The sequence below is a fragment of the Pristiophorus japonicus genome, chromosome 19, assembly GCF_044704955.1.
Source record: "Pristiophorus japonicus isolate sPriJap1 chromosome 19, sPriJap1.hap1, whole genome shotgun sequence".
NCBI lineage: Eukaryota > Metazoa > Chordata > Chondrichthyes > Pristiophoridae > Pristiophorus > Pristiophorus japonicus.
In genome coordinates this window covers 6,603,234-6,622,466 of record NC_091995.1, presented here as the reverse complement: position 1 = coordinate 6,622,466, position 19,233 = coordinate 6,603,234, and the positions used below count along the sequence as shown (strand labels likewise).

At 46.8% G+C, this 19,233-nt stretch overlaps 1 protein-coding gene across 1 annotated transcript in view; it reads left to right on the top strand.

Annotated features, from left to right (window-relative positions):
- The window catches only part of cyp21a2 (cytochrome P450, family 21, subfamily A, polypeptide 2), an 89,643-nt gene that overhangs the window by 62,714 nt on the left and 7,696 nt on the right, over window positions 1-19,233 (top strand). The window contains exon 9 of the mRNA XM_070862457.1: window positions 6,833-7,002. Within this exon, the coding sequence (XP_070718558.1) occupies window positions 6,833-7,002 (170 nt within the window). The remainder of the gene's footprint in view (window positions 1-6,832; window positions 7,003-19,233) is intronic.

Genomic DNA, 19,233 nt, shown 5'->3' with positions numbered 1-19,233 from the left:
GTACAGGCTAGATTCACTTGTTTATACCAATATACAGAAGTACCTATATACACTACTGTACCAATATACAGAAGTACCCATATGCACTACTGTACCAATATACAGAAGTACCTATATACACTACTGTACCAATATACAGAAGTACCCATATGCACTACTGTACCAATATACAGAAGTACCTATATACACTACTGTACCAATATACAAAAGTACCTATATACACTGATATACCGATATACAGAAGTACCTATATACACTAATGTACCGATATACAGAAGTACCTATATACACTAATGTACCAATATACAGAAGTACCTATATACACTAATGTACCAATTTACAGAAGTACCTATATACACTAATGTACCAATATACAGAAGTACCTATATACACTAATATAACGATATACAGAAGTACCTATATACACTAATGTACCAATTTACAGAAGTACCTATATACACTAATGTACCGATATACAGAAGTACCTATATACACTAATGTACCAATTTACAGAAGTACCTATATACACTAATATAACGATATACAGAAGTACCTATATACACTAATGTACCAATTTACAGAAGTACCTATATACACTAATGTACCGATATACAGAAGTACCTATATACATTGACAGTGGATAGGCAATGGCAGACCTTTAAAGATCATATGGACGACCTTCAACAATTGTACATTCCTCTCTGGAGTAAAAATAAAACGGGGAAGGTGGCTCAACAGTGGCTAACGAGGGAAATTAAGGATAGTGTTAAATCCAAGGGAGAGGCATATAAATTTGCCAGAAAAAGTAGCAAACCGGAGGACTGGGAGAAATTTAGAATACAGCAGAGGAGGACAAAGGGTTTAATTAGGAGGGGGAAATTAGAATACGAGAGGAAGCTTGCAGGGAACATAAAAAATGACTGCAAAAGCTTCTATAGATATGTGAAGAGAAAAAGATTAGTGAAGACCAGCGATGGTCCCTTGCAGTCGGATTCGGGTGAATTTATAATGGGGAACAAAGAAATGGCAGACCAATTGAACAAATACTTTGGATCTGTCTTCACGAAGGAAGACAAAAATAACCTTCGGGAAATACTAGGGGACCGAGGATCCAGTGAGAAGGAGGAACTGAAGGAAATCCTGATTAGGCGGGAAATTGTGTTAGGGAAATTGACGGGGTTGAAGGCCGATAAATCCCCAGGACCTGATAGTCTACATCCCAGAGTACTTAAGGAAGTGGCCCTAGAAATAGTGGATGCATTGGTGATCATTTTCCAACAGTCTATCGACTCTGGATCAGTTCCTATCGACTGGAGGGTAGCTAATGTAACACCACTTTTTAAAAAAGGAGGGAGAGAGAAGATGGGTAATTATAGACCGGTTAGCCTGACATCAGTAGTGGGGAAAATGTTGGAATCGATCATTAAGGATGAAATAGCAGCGCATTTAGAAAGCAGTGACAGGATTGGTCCAAGTCAGCATGGATTTATGAAAGGGAAATCATGCTTGACAAATCTGGAATTTTTTGAGGATGTAACTAGTAGGGTGGACAAGGGAGAACCAGTGGATGTGGTGTATTTGGACTTTCAAAAGGCTTTTGACAAGGTCCCACACAAGAGATTGGTGTGAAAAATTAAAGCACAAGGTATTGGGTGTAATGTACTGACGTGGGTAGAGAATTGGTTGGCAGACAGGAAGCAGAGAATCGGGATTAACGGGTCCTTTTTAGAATGGCAGGCAGTGACTAGTGGAGTGCCGCAGGGCTCAGTGCTGGGACCCCAGCTCTTTACAATATATATTAATGATTTAGATGATAGAATTGAGTGTAATATCTCCAAGTTTGCAGATAACATTCAACTGGGTGGCGATGTGAGTTGTGAGGGGGACGCTAAGAGGCTGCAGGGTGACTTGGACAGGTTAGGTGAGTGGGCAAATGCATGGCAGATGCAGTATAATGTGGATAAATGTGAGGTTATCCACTTTGGGGGCTAAAACTCGAAGGCAGAATATTATTTGAATGGCGGTAGATTAGGAAAAGAGGAGGTGCAACGAGACCTGTGTGTCATGGTTGGCATGCAGGTACAGCAGGCGGTGAAGAAGGCAAATGGTATGTTGGCCTTCATAGCAAGAGGATTTGAGTGTAGGAGCAGGGAGGTCTTACTGCAGTTGTACAGGGCCTTAGTGAGGCCTCACCTGGAATATTGTGTTCAGTTTTGGTCTCCTAATCTGAGGAAGGACGTTCTTGCTATTGAGGGAGTGCAGCGAAGGTTCACCAGACTGATTTCAGGAATGGCCGGAGTGACATATGAGGAGAGACTGGATCAACTGGGCCTTTATTCACTGGAGTTTAGAAGGATGAGAGGGGATCTCATATATAAAATTCTGACGGGACTGGACAGGTTAGATGCAGGAAGAATGTTCCCGATGTTGGGGAAGTCCAGAACCAGGGGACACAGTCTTAGGATAAGGGGCAGGCCGTTTAGGACTGAGATGAGGATAAACTTCTTCACTCAAAGAGTTGTTAACCTGTGGAATTCCCCGCTGCAGAGAGCTGTTGATGCCAGTTCATTAGATATATTCAAGAGGGAGTTGGATATGGCCCTTAGGTTAAGGGGATCAAGGGGTATGGAGAGAAAGCAGGAAAGGGGTACTGAGGGAATGATCAGCCATGATCATATTGAATGGTGGTGCAGGCTCGAAGGGCCAAATGGCCTACTCCTGCACCTATTTTCTATGTTTCTATGTTTCTATGTTTTTAATATACCGATATACAGAAGCACCTATATACACTAATATACCAATATACAGAAGTACCTATATACATTAATATATCGATATACAGAAGTACCTATATACACTAATATACCAATATACAGAAGTACCTATATACACTAATATACCGATATACAGAAGTACCTATATACACTACTGTACCGATATACAGAAGTACCTATATACACTACTGTACCGATATACAGAAGTACCTATATACACTACTGTACCGATATACAGAAGTACCTATATACACTACTGTACCAATATACAGAAGTACCTATATACACTAATGTACCGATATACAGAAGTACCTATATACACTACTGTACCGATAAACAGAAGTACCTATATACACTAATGTACCGATATACAGAAGTACCTATATACACTACTGTACCAATATACAGAAGTACCTATATACACTAATGTACCGATATACAGAAGTACCTATATACACTAATATACCGATATACAGAAGTACCTATATACACTAATATACCGATATACAGAAGTACCTATATACACTAATGTACCGATATACAGAAGTACCTATATACACTACTGTACCGATAAACAGAAGTACCTATATACACTAATGTACAGATATACAGAAGTATCTATATAAACTAATATACCGATATACAGAAGTACCTATATACACTACTGTACCAATAAACAGAAGTACCTATATACACTAATGTACTGATATACAGAAGTACCTATATACACTACTGTACCAATATACAGAAGTACCTATATACACTAATGTACCGATATACAGAAGTACCTATATACACTAATATACCGATATACAGAAGTACCTATATACACTAATATACCGATATACAGAAGTACCTATATACACTACTGTACCAATATACAGAAGTACCTATATACACTAATGTACCGATATACAGAAGTACCTATATACACTACTGTACCGATAAACAGAAGTACCTATATACACTAATGTACCGATATACAGAAGTATCTATATAAACTAATATACCGATATACAGAAGTACCTATATACACTAATATACCGATATACAGAAGTACCTATATACACTACTGTACCAATATACAGAAGTACCTATATACACTAATGTACCGATATACAAAAGTACCTATATACACTAATGTACCGATATACAGAAGTATCTATATACACTACTGTACCGATATACAGAAGTACCTATATACTCTAATGTACCGATATACAGAAGTACCTATATACACTAATGTACCGATATACAGAAGTACCTATATACTCTAATGTACCGATATACAGAAGTACCTATATACTCTAATGTACCGATATACAGAAGTACCTATATACTCTAATGTACCGATATACAGAAGTACCTATATACACTAATGTACCGATATACAGAAGTACCTATATACACTAATGTACCGATATACAGAAGTACCTATATACACTACTGTACCAATATACAGAAGTACAGGCAACTCTCGATTATCCGGGTCCCTCGGGGAGCGGGCTATTCCGTGTAAACGATTTTACGCTAGGGCGAGTGCACGTACTTGCCGAGAATGGTTGGGTCCCAAATTTATACTTTAAAGCCAGATTAAATTGCTGGAGTCAATGACCCCTCCCTCAAATCAATGTTGAAACTAGTTAGAGCACCAACTCGATGAGCCTAATCCCCAATCCTTCGGCTGTCATCAGTCGGCGGAGAAGGAGCACAGACAAGCCGGACGGTGCCAGCATGCAGGTTCTCCAGATCCTGCCTAGAAACCCGAGCTCATTCCCCGCTAGTGCCGCGACCAGGCCCAGCGGCGTGGCTGATAGGTGAAAGGGCCAGTCTAAAGGCTTCAACCGCTGGAGGTCGAATGAGACTCGGCTTTACTTACCCCCGAGGCCGGGCGGCACCTCAGTGGTGGACAGGTGCAGAAAGTGGTCAGCGCAGGACTGTGTGTGGGGTGGGTTTAATGGTCATGTGCAGCTGTACACGGGACAGAATCACAGTTTTTAAAAGTGCCGTTGTAGCGAGTTCTCCGTTAGATCCATGTATGGATAATCGAGAGTTGCCTGTACGTATATACACTAATATACCGATATACAGAAGTACCTATATACACTAATATACCGATATACAGAAGTACCCATATACACTAATGTACCGATATACAGAAGTACCTATATACACTAATGTACCGATATACAAAAGTATCTATATACACTACTGTACCGATATACAGAAGTACCTATATACACAAATGTACCGATATACAGAAGTACCTATTTACACTAATGTACCAATATACAGAAGTATCTATATATACTAATATACCAATATATAGAAATACCTATATACACTAATGTACCGATATGCAGAAGTACCTATATACACTAATGTACCGAGATACAGATGTATCTATATACACTAATGTACCGATATACAGAAGTACATATATACACTAATGTACCGATATACAGAAGTGTCTATACACACTAATATACCAATATACAGAAGTACCTATATACACTAACGCACCGATATACAGAAGTACCTATATACACTAATGTACCGATACACAGAAGTATCTATATATACTAATATACCGATATACAGAAGTACCTATATACACTAATGTACCGATATACAGAAGTACCTATATACACTAATATACCTATATACAGAACAGAATATATACTAGCCTGTTTTATTTCACATGTTATTGAGAGAAATTTCCATATATATATCGGAATCTATTATTGCACTGTTACCAGGACCAGAATATATGGTTGATACAGAATATTTGCGTTCATTGTTGAATATACTGGCCTATATTTCCATACTCAGAATAAGAATCAGAAACATAATGTAATGAACATGACCAAAGATAACGAGAGGCTCATTTGGATCAGTTTACCCCAGGCCCATCAGGCCCTTAATCCGGCCCTGGTTCCACCCTCCTCTTCGGGCACTAACGGAGCGGGAACACGACTGACATTGAGGCACTGGGATACCAGCACCTGAAGAGGAGGTGAGGTGGACCAGGCATAAACTGCAAGGAAATGGAAGGAAGGTTAGCAACAGCCTTCTAGAGGCCATAAAGGTCAGTAACTGTAAATAAAGTGCCGCCTGGATAGTTAGCAGGTCAGTCCCTCGGATACCGCCCGGGATCCTCTGTGCTTTGTCTGCTCTCCCTGTCGGGAGCAGCGCCAGGCCCTACGGCAGGCCCAGAGCGGTCAGGTTGCTGGACGCGGTGCTCAGAGGGTGTTGCACGCGTGTGATGTCACCAAATGGGCAGCGCCAGAGTGTGCAGCGCTAAATGATGGCTAAATCTCCACTGAAATTGGCGGCAGGCTATCACAGCGTGGCGCTGGGGCAGTAAGCACTTAGCGGCCCATTTAGCGCCTCTCTCGGGCACCAACAGGTGGCGATAACCCAACAGGTTTCTCGCCCTCGGTCTTTGCGGTGACATTTTACAATACATTTTAGCAACACGATGTAATAATAATAATAACTTGTGTTAATATAGCGCCTTTAACGCAGTAAAAGGTCCCAAGGTACGTCACAGCAGTGTTATAAGACAAAACAGATAAATTTGACACGAGCCACATAGGAAGAAATTACGGCAGGTGACCAAAAGGTCACAGAGGGAGGTTTTAAGGAGCGGGTTGAAGGAGGAAAGTGAGGTGGAGAGGTTTAGGGAGGGAGTTCCAGAACTTGGGGCCCAGGCAGCTGAAAGCACGGCCACCGATGGTGGAGCGATTATAATCAGGGATGGTCAGGAGGACAGAATTAGAGGAGCGCAGACATCTCGGGGGGGTTGTGGGGCTGGAGGAGATTACAGAGATAGGGAGGGGCGAGGGCCATGTAAGTTCAGGACACCCATTATTACGTTCGGAGCATTTTCTTCCCGTTGTTTTGGGGGCTGGGTTGTGGGGCTGGGGGAGGCATGATGTAGAAACAAGCCGATAAGGGGAGTTCAGAATGCATGGTTGCTCGCGGCCCTTGCGGCCAATCGCAACCATGTCCACATGTCTCACTCTCGTCAAGCCCTCCCATCTTTGTCTTTTCAGATTCAGGACAGAATTTACAGTGAAATGTGCGAGGTTGTCGGGGCTGACCAGTACCCGACCTACAAGGACAAGCAGAATCTGCCCCTGCTGAATGCCACGATTGCCGAGATCCTGCGCCTGTGCCCCGTGTTACCGTTGTCCTTGTTTCATCGCACAACCTGTGACACAAGGTAACTCCATTCCTTGGTGAAACATAGAAAATAGGTGCAGGAGTAGGCCATTCGGCCCTTCTAGCCTGCACCGCCATTCAATGAGTTCATGGCTGAACATTCAACTTCAGTACCCCATTCCTGCTTTCTCGCTATACCCCTTGATCCCCCTAGTAGTAAGGACCTCATCTAACTCCTTTTTGAATATATTTAGTGAATTGGCCTCAACAACTTTCTGTGGTAGAGAATTCCACAGGTTCACCACTCTCTGGGTGAAGAAGTTCCTCCGCATCTCGGTCCTAAATGGCTTACCCCTTATCCTTAGACTGTGACCTCTGGTTCTGGACTCCCCCAACATTGGGAACATTCTTCCTGCATCTAACCTGTCTAACCCCGTCAGAATTTTAAATGTTTCTATGAGGTCCCCTCTCATTCTTCTGAACTCCAGTGAATACAAGCCCAGTTGATCCAGTCTTTCTTGATAGGTCAGTCCCGCCATCCCGGGAATCAGTCTGGTGAACCTTCGCTGTACTCCCTCAATAGCAAGAATGTCCTTCCTCAGGTTAGGAGACCAAAACTGTACACAATACTCCAGGTGTGGCCTCACCAATGCCCTGTACAACTGTAGCAACACCTCCCTGCCCCTGTACTCAAATCCCCTTGCTATGAAGGCCAACATGCCATTTGCTTTCTTAACCGCCTGCTGCACCTGCATGCCAACCTTCAATGATACATGAACCATGACACCCAGGTCTCTTTGCACCTCCCCTTTTCCTAATCTGTCACCATTCAGATAATAGTCTGTCTCTCTGTTTTTACCACCAAAGTGGATAACCTCACATTTATCCACATTATACTTCATCTGCCATGCATTTGCCCACTCACCTAACCTATCCAAGTCACTCTGCAGCCTCATAGCATCCTCCTCGCAGCTCACACTGCCACCCAACTTAGTGTCATCCGCAAATTTGGAGATACTACATTTAATCCCCTCATCTAAATCATTAATGTACAGTGTAAACAGCTGGGGCCCCAGCACAGAACCTTGCGGTACCCCACTAGTCACTGCCTGCCATTCTGAAAAGTACCCATTTACTCCTACCCTTTGCTTCCTGTCTGACAACCAGTTCTCAATCCATGTCAGTACACTACCCCCAATCCCATGTGCTCTAACTTTGCACATCAATCTCTTGTGTGGGACCTTGTCGAACGCCTTCTGAAAGTCCAAATATACCACATCAACTGGTTCTCCCTTATCCACTCTACTGGAAACATCCTCAAAAAATTCCAGAAGATTTGTCAAGCATGATTTCCCTTTCACAAATCCATGCTGACTTGGACCTATCATGTCACCTCTTTCCAAATGCACTGCTATGACATCCTTAATAATTGATTCCATCATTTTACCCACTACCGATGTCAGGCTGACCGGTCTATAATTCCCTGTTTTCTCTCTCCCTCCTTTTTTAAAAAGTGGGGTTACATTGGCTACCCTCCACTCCATAGGAACTGATCCAGAGTCAATGGAATGTTGGAAAATGACTGTCAACGCATCCACTATTTCCAAGGCCACCTCCTTAAGTACTCTGGGATGCAGTCCATCAGGCCCTGGGGATTTATCGGCCTTCAATCCCATCAATTTCCCCAACACAATTTCCAGGCTAATAAGGATTTCCCTCAGTTCCTCCTCCTTACTAGACCCCCCGACCCCTTTTATAACCGGAAGGTTGTTCGTGTCCTCCTGCTCAATTTCTACCTCACTTGCTGCAGTGACCTTAAGTTCAGTAATGCAGTCACTTCATGGGTTCTTTGCTTAAGAATTCATAGCAACACGTTGCTATTAAAAACTAGTTGGTTTATTAGCAAAAAGTTTAACAATCACACTACACATTACCAGTTCATCCACCAGGCTCACAACCACCTGCCCCATCGTGGATCCCCCGAACCCAACTGGCTGGGGTTTTATTGAGTCTTGTGAATATCACGTGACTGGCTAAGCCACTCCCAACTCAACAGCTGTACAACTATTCTAATAAAACTATAAAAGCTGAGTGCCCCCTTATTCCAGGGGCACTAGAACCGACAAATGAATAAATAAACTTTTTCAAACTTGGGACGGTCAAATTAAAATTTGGTTGCCGGTGGTGATGATGCACTCCAGTCCCTCCGACGCTCACCTCTCGCGGAAGGCCGCGAGCGTACCGGTGGACACCGCGTGCTCCATCTCCAGGGACACCCTGGCTCGGACGTAACCGCGGAAGAGAGGCAGGCAGTCAGGCTGAACGACCCCCTCGACCGCCCGCTGCCTGGACCAGTTAATGGCCCCCTTGGCCGTGCCCCGGAGCAGTCCTACGAGGAGGCCCTCCGACCTGCCCGCTCCCCTCGGCACAGGGTGCCCAAAAATCAGGAGTGTGGGACTGAAGTGCAGCCAGAAATTGAGGGGCAGCCCCTTTAAATAATGGAACAGGCGCTGCAACCTCGTGCACTCCATAAAAACATGGAACGCGGACTCCTCCAGACCGCAGAAATTACAAGCGGCCTGGGAATCCATGAACCGACTTCAAAACCTATTGCACGGGACTGCTCCGTGCAATACCCTCCAGGCCAAGTCCCCAATAAATAGTGGGAGGACTCCCGCATAGAGTGCACTCCATCGGGGACCCCCGCCTCCTCCAGACGGCAAGATAAACCTGTGAGCATACTCACAGGTGCGTACATTACAGGTTCCTGCCCCCTTCCATCGAGGACTGAGGGGGCTGGCGAGGCCTTGAGGTTCTGCTGAGCTACACTTTCCAATAAGGATGAAAGTAATGCAGTTTGGCTTCTCACACTTGACGTTTGAACAGAGATATTTATTTGAAAGCACAGCGGAACGGTTTTAGAGTCTCGAGGTAAGAAAGGAGTGGATGAGGGTTTCAGCAGCGGATGAGCTGAGGCAAGAGGTGGAGATGGGTGATGTTACGGAGGTGGAAAAAGGAGGTCTTGCTGATCGAGTGGATATGTGGCCGAAAGCTCATCTCGGGGGCAAACAATGCTTTTGTTGACATATGAGCTAAGTTGACATATGAAAATGCCGGGCATGAACAGACCAGCTGGTCATAACTAGACCCTTCTTCCCAACCCTTTGTCATGTATGTAGACCATGTATACAAACTGTATAGTCACATAAGGTGTGCCACCAGAGAGCACTGCGGTGGAAGACCCGAGGGTCACCTACATAGGTGTGCAGGGCCCAGTATAAAAGGCTGTCCACTATGCTTGTGCCTCACTCTGGAGTTACAATAAATGGGGACTAAGGTCACAACAGCTCAAGTACAATACTAGACCTCGTGGAGTCATTTATAAGAGTATTAAAGATATAACAACTGGCGACGAGATTACGAACTTTCACGCAAAAATGACTAACGTTGGTGCATTAGAAAAGTTCTCAGAGGATGAAGATTGGGAAGTCTTTACGGAGCGGCTCGACCAAAATTTTGAGGCAAACGACCTGGTAGGCGATTATCTGGCCACGCTGGCAGATAAGCGCAGAGCTATCCTGTTGACCAGTTGTGGGCCCACGGTCTATGGCCTCGTCAGGGACTTGCTTGCACCAGAGAAAACAATGACCAAGTCATACGAGGAGCTGAAAGTGCTAATTCAGGACCAACTCAAACCGAAGGAGAGCATCCTCACGGCCAAGTATCGATCTTATACACACCACCGCCCCGAGGGCGAGGAAATTGCAAGTATGCTGCCGACTCAGGAGGCTGGCAGGACTGTGTGAATTCGGTGCATCTCTCGCCGATGTATTGTGGGACGTCTTCGTAATTGGCATCGGTCAAGAGGCCATTCTTCACAGGCTACTGTCTGCCGAAACCACCGTCACTCTGCAGAAGGCCATCAGCATCAGCCAGGCGTTCATGACCTCAAGCTGCAGCTCCAAGCAGATGATGACTCGCTCTCGGGACTCAAACCTGGCAAGTACTGTAAATAGAATGGCGCCTTTCACAGGCAGAACTGTTGAACGTGAATCTGCCCAGAGCAGAGCATACAGACCCCCCCGAGTCCTTTAACTCAGAGTCCGCCGAGGGGTGCAAACGTAAGTCGAGTAGCACCATGCTGGCATTGTGGAGATAATCACAGGGCTCATCAGTGTCGGTTCAGAGACTATGTGTGCAAAGGCTGCAGCACAAAGGGCCACCTCCAGCGAATGTGCAACAGAGCTGTGACTCACCACATGGAAGAGGAGTCAGCAGATGGCTGTGAATCCAGCCCGGATTACGAGGAGATGGCTAGAGAGGCAGCTCAGTCCCAGGAGGAAGTGTATGGAGTATATACCTGCACCACAGATTGTCCTCCAATGACAATGGAAGTCGAGATAAATGGTGTTCCAGTCTTCATGGAAGTGGACACGGGGGCGAGTCAGTCAGTAATGAGTTAGGAAGCCTTTGCGAGGCTATAGAACGATCAAGCTGAACAACCCAAGCTGGTCCCAGTTCAGGCAAAGCGGCACACCTACAGCAAGGAACTGATATCAGTTGTGGGTAGTGCGGATGTAAGTGTATCCCATTGTTAAGTTCAGAATAACTCCACGAGGCTGTGTTGTAAGCTCAAACCATTGTGACCTTGGTTTAATATAACTCCAAAGTGGAGAAGCAGTATGGTGGATCGCCTTTTATACCTGCTTGCCCCAGGGTGTGCACAGGTCTCCCACAGGTGTGCCCCCTAGTGGCAAGTCTTACACATTGGTAATGTTTACATACATAACATCAATCCCCCTCCCAAAGTCTTAGATACAAGTTATTTACAGGTTGAGGCGATCCAGGGCTCTACGTTCCCGGATCGATCGCCTGAGTTGAAGTCCTGGCGTGGGTGAGTGGTTGGATCATTGCTGCACTGCGGTGAGGCTGGTCTGATCGGAATGTCGGGCATGGTGGATTCATCCTCGTGGTTGACCGCGAGGTCGATTGCTGGTTGGGTGTGTGTGGGTGGATCAATGATGGTAAAGTCTTCTTCAAACTGTTCTTGGTTGTCCGTGAATCGCAGTTTGGTCTGATCCAGGTACTTTCTGCACGTTTGCCCATTCAACAGCTGAACAATAAACACTCTATTCCCCTCCTTGGCTAAAACACTGCCAGCAACCCATTTGGGACCATGACCGTAATTGAGAACAAACACAGGGTCATTAACCTCAATGTCACGTGATACAGCCGCGCGATCGTGGTACACGTTATGTCGGTGCCTCCGGGTTTCTACATGATCATTGAGATCCGGGTGGACTAAGGAGAGCCTGGTTTTGAGTGCTCTCTTCATTAACAATTCCGCCGGGGAACCCCGGTAAGCGAGTGGGGTCGCGTCCGGTAGCTGAGCAGGACCTGAGATAACCGGGTCTGCAGGGAACCGTCCGTTACGCATTTCAAGCTTTGTTTGATAGTTTGGACTGACCGTTCCACTTGACCGTTGGACGTGGGCTTAAATGGGGCAGACCTAACATGCTTGATGCCATTGCGGGTCATGAACTCGTTGAATTCCGAGCTGGTGAAACATGGTCCATTGTCACTAACAAGGACATCGGGCAAACCATGGGTGGCGAACACGGCCCGGAGGCTTTCAATGGTGGCAGTGGACGTACATGACGACATTATTATACATTCAATCCATTTTGAGTAAGCGTCCACTGCTAATAGAAACATCTTTCCTAGAAAGGGGCCATCAAAATCTACGTGGACCCTGGACCACGGTTTGGAGGGCCATGACCACAGGCTCAGTGGGGCCTCCCTGGGTGCGTTGCTCAACTGTGAGCAAGTGTTACAGTGGTGTACGCATGACTCCAATTCGAAGTCAATGCTGGACCACCAAATGTGCGACCTGGCGATAGGCTTCATAATGTCTATGCCTGGGTGGGTACTGTGTAGGTCGCGTGTAAACGTTTCCCTGTCTTTTTTTGGCAAATCCACGCGATTCCCCCATAGGAGACAATCCAATTGGATGGACAATTCATCCTTGCGTCGGTGGAACGGTTTAATTTCGTCTTGCATTTCCCCGGGAACCTCCGACCAGCTCCCATTAAGGACGCAGCTTTTTACTCGTGATAGCACAGGGTCCTGGCTAGTCCAGGTCCTGATCTGGCGAGCCGTGACGGGTGACCTCTCGCTCTCAAAAGCATCCATTACAAGAAGCAAGTCTGCGGGCTGCGCCATTTCCACCCCGGTGGTGGGCAATGGCAGCCGACTGAGGGCATCAGCACAGTTCTCAGTGCCTGGTCTGTGGCGGATTACATAGTCACATGCAGACAATGTTAGTGCCCAGCTTTGGATGCGGGATGAAGCATTGGTATTGATACCTTTGCTTTCTGAGAGCAGTGAAGTAAGCAGTTTGTGGTCGGTTTCGAGCTCGAACTGGAGACCAAATAGATATTTGTGCACTTTCTTAACCCCGTATACACATGCTAACGCTTCTTTCTTAACCATACTGTAGGCTCTTTCAGCCTTGGATAAACTTCAGGACACATATGCAACCGGTTGCAGTTTGCCCGACACATTTGCTTGCTGTAACACACAACTGACCCCGTACGACAACGCACCACAAGCTAGTACTAAAAGTTTACACGGGTCATACAATACAAATAACTTGTTAGAGCATAGCAGGTTTCTGGCCTTATTGAAGGCTGTCTCTTGAGATTTACCTCAAACCCAGTCATCACCCTTACGTAGCACCCTTCCAGCAAAGTGCTCAACCCCGGTAGAAAGTTACCAAAATAGTTGAGAAGTCCCAGGAACGAACGCAGCTCCGTCACATTCTGTGGTCTGAGTGAATTCTTGATGGCCTCCGTCTTGGAGTCCGTGGGTCTGATGCCGTCCGCCGCAATCTTTCTCCCCAGAAATTCAACCTCTGGCGCCAGGAAAACACACTTGGAGCGTTTCAGCCTGAGTCCCACTCTGTCCAGTCGCTTGAGAACCTCTTCCAGGTTGTGCAAGTGTTCGGTGGTGTTGCGACCAGTGATCAAGATGTCGTGTTGAAACCCCACGGTGCATGGAACAGATTTTAGCAGACGCTCCGTGTTCCTCTGGAAGATGGCCACAGCCGAGCGAATCCCAAAGGGGCACCTGTGGTACACGAACAGTCCTTTGTGCGTGTTGATGCACGTCAACTTCTTTGACGGTTCAGCCAGCCCCTGTGTCATGTAAGCAGAGGTTAGATATAGCTTGGTGAACGACTTCCCCCCTGCTAGCGTTGCAAATAGGTCCTCCGCGTTGGGTAGTGGGTACTGGTCCTGTAACGAGACTCGGTTGATCGTTACCTTGTAGTCCCCGCAGATTCTGACCGCCCCATCGCTCTTTAGTGCCAGCACGATTGGACTGGCCCACTCGTTGAACTCGACTGGCGATATGATACCTTCTCGTTGAATCTGTCCAGCTCGATCGCGACTTTTTCTCACATCATGTATGGGACCGCTCGGGCCTTGTGATGAACAGGCCGTGCAGCAGGAACAAGATGGATCTGCACCTTGACGCCTGTGAAGTTGCCGATGCCTGGCTCAAATAATGCCGGGAATTTGTTTAGCCTCTGGGCGCACGAGGCGTCATCCACCAAAGTCAGCGCTTTGATGTCGTCCCAGTTCCATCGGGATCTTTCCCAGCCAGCTTCTGCCGAACAGCGTTGGACCATCACCTGGTACAATCCATAGTGATAAATCATGCACCATTCCGTCATACGATACTTTCACTGCTGCACTGCCGATAACAGGTATGAGTTCTTTGGTATAGGTGCACAGCATTGTGTGAATCGGGCTCAGTTTTGGCCTCTGTGCCTTGTTGCCCCACAGTTTCTCAAAAGCCTTCTGGCTCATGATTGACTGACTCGCCCCCGTGTCCAATTCCATGGAGACTGGAATGCCGTTAAGTTTAACTTTTGTCATTATCGGACAGCTTTTGGTGGTGAAGGGGTGTATAGCATACACTTCCTCTTTATCCTCAGGTTGGGTTGCCTCTCCTGCTCGATCAGCGTGATCTTCGCTGGATCGGTCGTCCTCTGCTGACTGCCACGTGGTGAATCAGAGTTCATTTGCACATTTGCTGGAGGTGCCCCATTGTTCCACAGCCTTTGCACACATAGGGCTTGAATCGACATTGATGGGCTCTGTGACTGCCCCTGCAACGCCAGCATGGTGTTAATGGATTCACATTCGCACTCCACAATGGCCTCTGAGTCACCCTAGGCCTGGCCTCTGCGGGCGTGTGGGCCCTGCCACGTACAGTCCTGCCTGCTGAAGGCATTATTTTATGCACAATACTTGCCGGTGAGCTTCGATGCTACAATGATATCTGTTTAGTGTTATCTGTCGTGGATATGAAGGCTTGGGTTATCGTGATGGCCTTGCTCAGATCTAGGGATTCGGCAGACAGCAGTTTGCGAAGAATGACCTCGTGCCCGATTCCAAGCACGAAAAAGTCCCACAATATTTCCCCAAAGATCCTGCAAATGCGCACAGTCCCGCAAGGCGTCTTAGGTCGACGACAAAACTCGCCACATGCTGGCCCTCGGAGCGATGGTGCACGTAAAAGCGATACCTGGCCGTTAAGATACTCTCCTTCGGCTTGAGGTGTTCCTGAACCAGTGTGCACAGCTCTGTGTAAGTCTTGTCCGTTGCTTTGTCCGGTGCCAGCAGATTTTTGAGGAGGCCATATACCGAAGACCCACACATACGGTGAGGAGAATCGCCCTGCGCTTGACTGCTGTCTCAGCCATGTCCAGCTCGTTGGCCACGAAGTACTGGTCGAGACGCTCAACGAAGGCTTCCCAATCATCACCCTCAACAAATTTCTCAAGAATACCAACGGCAGCCATTTCCGCGTGAAAGTTCGTGATCTGTAACTCGTCGCCAGTTATTAAGTTCAGAATAACTCCACAAGACTGTGTTGTAAGCTCAAACCATTGTGACCGTGGTCTCTTTAATATAACTCCAAAGTGGAGAAGCAGTATGGTGGATCACCTTTTATACCTGCTTGCCCAAGGTGCACAGGTGAACCTTAGGTCTCCCACAGGTCTGCCCCCTAGTGGCAAGTCTTACACATTGGTGAGGTTTGCATACATAACACCCATGATGGCACGGTGCAGAATTTACCATTGTGGATTGTTTCAGGTGATGGACCAACGCTACTTAGAAGAAGATGGATGGGGAAGATTCATTGGAACTGGGAAGACTTCATTCCTCCAGCAATCGACGTCCCCCGTGCTCAGAGGCAGAGCAAGCCCCCACCTTCTGTTGGACCAGACACCAGAGAGCAGATCCGCGCAGTCCCCGACGCAGACACAGACTGCTCACCACGACTGCGTGGTGATTATCCGGCCAAGACGACCAGAACGCACCTTCCCGCTTTCAGTGGCAGAACTCCTGGGGAGGAAGGTTGGATCCGAGCGCGCCTTCCCAGCTTCAGTGGCAGAATCCCTGGGAAAGAAGATCACGGCAATCGACATCATGGACAGGGAAAAGATGGCGTCCAAACCATGAGGTGCAGCGCTAATGGAGCAATGACACGTGGTTCCACGCAAGGAAGATGATTAGGGTAAAAGTAGTAAGGCCATTTAAAGGAGGCCAGCAACCCCCCATTTTTGAATGAGCTGCTTGAAATTGGTAACCAATGTAAAAATCCAGCTGTAATGAGCAAAATGTTGTTGAGCGATGTCGGGTTCAAACTGCAATCAGCCAATGTAGCGGGCAAACACCTAACGGTCGTATACAGGTCCAGCGAGCTACCTAGTGCTGTAGCCTGCGTCCCCAGGACCAGAACGATGTATCATAAAGTGTCCCCACAGCTGACAGAAGTAGACAAGCCGCAGAGTAAATGATCCCCGGAGAGCAGAGGTCCCGGTAGCGATACCCTGCCTCGGATCGGTTTAACATTGCAGGCACCCGATGGCATGAACCGCCACGGGCCAGAAACACTAAACTGCGCCTATGCTCACAGTCGGCTACCGTCGCCTACCACCCGGGTGGAAAAGGCGCAGCCCACAAACCCACTCACCACCACTGCAATGCCCAAGAGCGAAGGGTCACCCGCAATGGCTCCTCTGAACGGGACCTGGACCAGCCAGGATCCCAAACTAGAGAGTGCTCACAACGGTGCCCTTAGGAAAGTGAGTCATCTGTCCCCTGCGAACTGCAAGATAAGACGAGGCAGCCCCACTGTCGCTTAGACGAAACGCTCACTCGCTCAGACCGCTTCCCAGGGAGCAGCAGCGACACTGTGCAAACGAAAAGGACAGGGAGGTCACAGACACATCAGCTGTCTTCGGGCCTGCCTGACACGGCAAGAGCCCTGAGCTTTGGCAACTCGAGCAAAATGAGCTCACCTCGCCCACAGACCCACTAGCATGGGGCACTGCACCGCCACCAGACGACCTAGATCTTATCCGGCCATGCTGGAACTAGACTGTCCTTGTGTACCTGTACTGATATACTTGTACTGATCATGTAAATATACCACATAAAAAGAAACACAACTGTAATCCACCCAACAAATGTACCAAGATGTAAGTGTAAAACCCATGTGATGAACTTGAAGGCAACTTGCATGTAATGAGCCATTAACATGATCTCTGTGTTGGGGGGAGAATAGAGTAGTCATGGACTCACAACCAGAAACCACTGGGACCTCCATTTGCAAAAAATCTCACTACCATCCCACCCAAGCTAGAAGCGAACCTCTAATGGTCAACCAGGAAGAGCAGGTCCAGGTCACCGTCAATGTACGAGTCAATTTGCATTAAAGACTTGGGGGGAAGTGATGTCATGTATGTAGACAATGTATACTAACTGTATAGTCACATAACGTGTGCCACCAGAGGGCACTGCGGTGGGAGACCTGAGGGTCATGTGCGTAGGTGTGCAGGGCCCAGTATAAAAGGCTGCCCACCATGCTTGTGCCTCACTCTGGAGTTACAATAAGAACATAAGAATTAGGAACAGGAGTAGGCCATCTAGCCCCTCGAGCCCTTGGCTGATCTGGCCGTGGACTCAGCTCCACTTACCCGCCCGCTCCCCATAACCCTTAATTCCCTTATTGGTTAAAAATCTATCTATCTGTGACTTGAATACATTCAATGAGCTAGCCTCAACTGCTTCCTTGGGCAGAGAATTCCACAGATTCACAACCCTCTGGGAGAAGAAATTCCTTCTCAACTCGGTTTTAAATTGGCTCCCCTGTATTTTGAGACTGTGCCCCCTAGTTCTAGTCTCCCCGACCAGTGGAAACAACCTCTCTGCCTCTATCTTGTCTGTTCCTTTTATTATTTTAAATGTTTCTATAAGATTACCCCTCATCCTTCTGAACTCCAACGAGTAAAGACCCAGTCTACTCAATCTATCATCATAAGGTAACCCCCTCATCTCCGGAATCAACCGAGTGAATCGTCTCTGTACCCCCACCAAAGCTGGTATATCCTTCCTTAAGTAAGGCGACCAAAACTGCACGCAGTACTCCAGGTGTGGCCTCACCAATACCCTATACAGTTGCAGCAGGACCTCCCTGCTTTTGTACTCCATCCCTCTCGCAATGAAGACCAACATTCCATTCGCCTTCCTGATTACCTGCTGCACCTGCAAACTAACTTTTTGGGATTCATACACAAGGACCCCAGGTCCCTCTGCACCGCAGCATGTTGTAATTTCTCCCCATTCAAATAATATTCCCTTTTACTGTTTTTTTTTCCAAGGTGGATGACCTCACACTTTCCGACATTGTATTCCATCTGCCAAACCTTAGCCCATTCGCTTAACCTATCTAAATCTCTTTGCAGCCTCTCTGTGTCCTCTACACAACCTGCTTTCCCACTAATCTTTGTGTCATCTGCAAATTTTGTTACACTACACTCTGTCCCCTCTTCCAGGTCATCTATGTATATTGTAAACAGTTGTGGTCCCAGCACCGATCCCTGTGGCACACCACTAACCACCGATTTCCAACCCAAAAAGGACCAATTTATCCCGACTCTCTGCTTTCTGTTAGCCAGCAATTCTCGATCCATGCTAATACATTTCCTCTGACTCCGCGTACCTTTATCTTCTGCAGTAACCTTTTGTGTGGCACCTTATCGAATGCCTTTTGGAAATCTAAATACACCACATCCATCGGTACACCTCTATCCACCATGCTCGTTATATCCTCAAAGAATTCTAGTAAATTTGTTAAACATGATTTCCCCTTCATGAATACATGTTGCGTCTGCTTGATTTCACTATTCCTATCTAGATGTCCCGCTATTTCTTCC